At 29.2% G+C, this 4,909-nt stretch overlaps 1 protein-coding gene across 1 annotated transcript; it reads right to left on the bottom strand.

Moving 5' to 3' along the window:
* Positions 1-252: 252 nt before the first annotated feature.
* On the bottom strand, positions 253-4,647 carry LOC105461434 (pyruvate dehydrogenase phosphatase regulatory subunit, mitochondrial-like; the record flags this gene model as incomplete). The annotated part of the gene is made up of 10 exons (XM_011707929.1): positions 253-830; positions 940-1,112; positions 1,403-1,672; positions 1,759-1,900; positions 2,170-2,375; positions 3,091-3,230; positions 3,313-3,615; positions 3,709-3,993; positions 4,136-4,298; positions 4,384-4,647. Coding segments are annotated over 10 exons (2,202 nt in total), but the record flags the coding sequence as incomplete, so codon positions are not given.
* Between the last annotated feature and the right edge of the window lie 262 nt (positions 4,648-4,909).

Genomic DNA, 4,909 nt, shown 5'->3' with positions numbered 1-4,909 from the left:
GTGTGCTCTTCCGATCTAATTTGGCTTCTAGACTAGAATATTTCCTTAAGTCATTATATTATCAGCTGAAGGATACATTATATTTCAAGACAATTGACGATATTCAAAAATGCTTCAAAACTGTCTAAAAAATGCCTGTTAATTTCTATTGTGACATTCGAAGCTATCCGAAAATAAAGTCATTGATAATAATGGAGAATACTTTAATAATTAAATTTCCGATATTTTAGTTTTTTTTAAAAATAATTTTAATTTGACCTAAAAATAAAAAAAATTTATTTCTACAATTATTATTCTACAAATATAATGAAAATGTTACATTTGGCGTAATGAATGATCTATTAATGTAGATTTGCAACAGTTTACATTGTAAAATAAGAGTTGTTTCAGACTATATGTATTTAATAAATAAAAACAATCCATTAAAATTACTAATAAATAAAATTATTAACTAATAATATTAAGAGTTGCTAATATTTTTATAATTTATATAAAATCACAAATAACATATTTATTAAATTTTGAACAGATAACAAAAGTGACTAGTATTAGACTAGAGACTAGAGTATTATTTTTAACGTGAAACGTCACTTTGGTACGAGATAACTGGAGTAGGAATATATTTTTTGTTTAATTTACTGCTTATTGGTATGGGCAATGGATGGATATGTGGTTTAGCAGGAAATTTAGTTCCGGCAATATCAATTTCATAACATGTTGTTGGATCCATTATAAAATCTGTTGTGATAATTTTGGTTTCTTGTTTAGATTCTGTTCCAGGAAGACTAATAAATCCAAGACAAATGAGTTTCTCTGTTACAAAACCATAACTGAAAGAGAAATATTATTATTAATGCTAATGCTATATATAATATAAATAATATAAATATAATAATATAATAATAATCCAGTCCCATAAAAATAATATGTCCCACATACCCAGCTGATGTAACAGTACCAACAAATTCACCATTCCGATATAATGGTTCACCACCCCACGCCCATACATCTTTGTTCAAGTCCATGCCATCAAGAACAAATAGAACTAGTCGTCTTGTTACTCCTTGTATCTTCTGCTGTTTTAAAGCAGATTTGCCAATAAAAGAACCTTTCTGTAATCAAATTATAAAATATTTACTAAATCACATATATATCTTAACTATTTTATATCAATCCTTTTACTTTATTTGGATTTTATCTATTTTTACTTTTTAACTGCATTATGTACTTATAATTGCTCTTAACATTTTTAGATTTTTCAATTTTATTTTTTGATAGATTTGCAAAATATAAACAATAACATAAGTCTTAGGTTTCATTAAAAGAATATCCATTTTAATTTTAAATGTAAAAACATATATACAAGATACAAACAGAATAGAGTTAATGCTGTAACACTAACATCCAATTTTACACTGTAACCGCTTCCAGCTTCATATGGTGTAACATACGGTGTCAATTCTTCAGCCCAAAACGGAATAAATCTCTCTATTCTCATAAAACGTTGTGTGAGTACACCAACATCTCTTGCACCATAATCTTTACCTACAGCCATTAGTGTTGAATAAACATGCAGTGCATATTCCGAAGGTATGTAGAGACAATAACCAGATTCACCCGTATGTGTAAATGCCATTACCATAACGTCCGAAGCATATGCAACATTTACTGTCTATCATTTTGAATAAATGATCAATTGAGATATTTGTACTAAAATAAAAGAAAACAATCAGTAACGATTAGAAAAAATATTCTGACCTTATAAGTGAAGGGTGAAAGATTGATGTCAGAATTGGATAATTCAGAAAGTAGGTCAGTAGCTTTGGGACCTACTATATTGATCACTGTATATTTTGAAGTCACATCATTAAGACCTACTGAATGATCTGCTGGCAAATGTCTATTTTGATAAATAAGGAAAATTTATCAAAATTATTTTAACAATCGTAATAATGTTATAGTAATCTTATCTATTTACAGAAAGGAATAATAGCTTGGAATCTAAATAAGAAATTTCTTTCTTTAATAAAAGTGTTTTTCAAAAATTTCCCAAAAAATTAATTTATTATTGTATTTTTTACTTAAGACTGAATTTCTTTCTAGAATTCCAAAATGTTTATTTCTTTATTTGTTTTATTATATATACCTTAATTGCAGAATAACACTTACCTAGACATCCATTGATAAATACGTGTCTGCTGTGATGTAGGTGAGACCATGAAATAGCTATTTTCTCCTTGTCGTACTAACATGCAATCATTTTCATAACCACCTTTCTCATTTTGCATTCCTGTATGAACTATTCCGCCAACTGGTATATTAGCATCATTAGAACATAATTGTTGTAGATACTTTACCACTTCTCCATGACTAGACTGCAAGAAAATTAATTATTAAAAAGATAAAAATAATAAAAAACAAAAAAATTATTAATATATATATATATATATATATATATATATATATGACAAAATGAGAAAAAAAGTATATATTGGGTCATCCGAAAAGTTTTGCGGTTTTCACTCACGAAAATAGTGGTCAGTTTAAATGGTCATGTATGGTACTTTTTGTAATTTATAATTTCTCTGTCAGTTCTTATATTGTAACGAGGATTTTCGGCTTGCTCTAGTAAATCATCATCCACAGTGCAGGGACGTCTAGACTACGCCTTGTTTTTGAGAGTGAAATCACTTTGTTGAAATTTTACATACCACCTCCAAACTGTATCATCAGAAATAGTACCTTGTCTGTAGACTTTATAAATTTTACACTCTGTCTCGCATGCATTCTTGCCATTTCTGAAGTAGAAAAGCATAATATTGCAAAAATATTGTTTCTGATTCTCCATCTTTGGGACACTATAAAAATGAATATATTGAATATATGCCATTATGAATGGATGCATTTTTTAAATAAAAGACTACTCTTTCTTATCAACTTGAAGTTTGGGCTTCCTCATTCAGTATTAGCGCAAAATTCAAACTGGTATCCGTGCAGATGTGAAAAAACAATCTCTTTGGAAAAAACCGCAGAATTTTCTGGATAACCCAATATTTTATATTCACTAATTTCATTATATTAATCTCTTACTTTAATTTCAATTTTCGAAAATGAACTCATATCTATTATCCCGACGCCTTCTCTACACGCTTGAAATTCATCCTTCATAAAATCAAAGAATTTTGGTTTATAAAAGCTGCCTTTGGGCATAATCGGTTTTTTCTGTCCTCCTTTCAAACATAGATAAAGATAACATAAGTTTTATAAGGTATGTATCTTATGCTAGAAGATTTAATATTTTAAGAAACTTACGTCTATAAGTAGGATCAAAGTAAAGTGGACGTTCATAAGCCATTTTTACACCAAAAATTGCACCACGTTCTTCCAAAACGGAATACAAAGGTGAACAACGCAATTTTCGGGCATATTTATACTCAGATTGATGAGGATATAAAATAGCATAATTTCGACCAACCACTTCTTTCATTCGCTGTTGTAGATATTGTTTATTGTTGTGTAAATCTAGAAATCTTTGCACATTGAACGGTAGTACTTCTTGTGTCGATTCGCCATTTATTAATGATTCGGCGATTTCTTTACCAATTCCACCAGCACCTATTAAAAAAATAGTGATATTTCAAACTTGTCATATAAGAAATAAGTGTAAAAACAAATCACAGAATTTAGAAACATTATCAAAATATTTACCTTGCAATGAATTACCATTCATTCCAACAGCAACAAAATAATTCTTTACTTCAGGACTTTCTCCTAATATCCATCTACCATCTGGAGTAAAATTATCAGGGCAATTATATATATTTGGATGTTTTATTTCTTTTAAGATTGGTAATCTATGTATAACTTTTTCCCATAACGGCTGCCAATGAGCTGGATCACTTTTCACATGTTTTGTCCAATCTTTTGAAGGAACTTGACCGCTGCCAAACGCGGGTTTTGCATCAGATTCAAACCAGCCAAGTAAGAATCCACCTGTGTTAATTATCAAATACAATTTTATTATTCAAAATAATTCACTCGTATCTTAAATATAACATATGCTTATGTATCTATAATTCATAAAAAAATTATACAAACTAAATTATAGAAACTATGGAAAAGACATTAATAGTACCTTCCCATTCTCTCATATATGAGTATGAATCAAAATCTCGTATATAAGGAAGAGAAGCACTGATTTCTAATGATAAAGGTGGTATGATTGCGTATAAATGTTCCGCAGGATACGCAGGAATTCGAACTGGTGGTGTACATTTTAATCCTAATTCACGAGCCCACTAAGGCATTAACAAACAAATATATTAGATTAATTACACTATAAGTCCTGTAATTCATTTAGGACTTGTATGAAAATATATCTACCATTCCGGCACAGTTAATAAAATATTGGCAGGAAACAGTACCATATTCAGTCTTGACACTTTTAACAGCACCTTTTTCAGTTTTTACTCCTTCTACACGACAGTGCTCAACATATCGTGCTCCTCCCTGCTTTGCCAATTTTGCTAAAACTTCGCAAATTGCATTTAGATTTGCAACAGCATCTTCTGGTACCCAAATTGCTCCTTCTATATCATCAACATGTAAATAAGGATGTAATCTCTTCAATTCTTCTTTACCCAAGGTCTATAATGTATTAATAATTTTGTAACTTGATAATTCTCACAATACTATAATAATACTATATATAAAATGATATAAAATAAAAATACATTTATTAATATAATCGAATATATCTTTTTTCATGATTAATTTTTCAGAAATTACAATTTAGTTAAGGCGATGCTGGAAGATCGAAAAAATTTGCACGAGATCGATAAAACAGACTCTTCGGTGTCAGTGGTATCTCTAAATGAATTTCATACAATATCTTTTGTCTCACTCAAAC

The sequence above is a fragment of the Wasmannia auropunctata genome, unplaced genomic scaffold, assembly GCF_000956235.1.
Source record: "Wasmannia auropunctata unplaced genomic scaffold, wasmannia.A_1.0 LD288682.1, whole genome shotgun sequence".
Classification (NCBI taxonomy): domain Eukaryota; kingdom Metazoa; phylum Arthropoda; class Insecta; order Hymenoptera; family Formicidae; genus Wasmannia; species Wasmannia auropunctata.
Note: the sequence above shows the minus strand (reverse complement) of the source record. Positions and strands in the feature narration are given on the sequence as shown.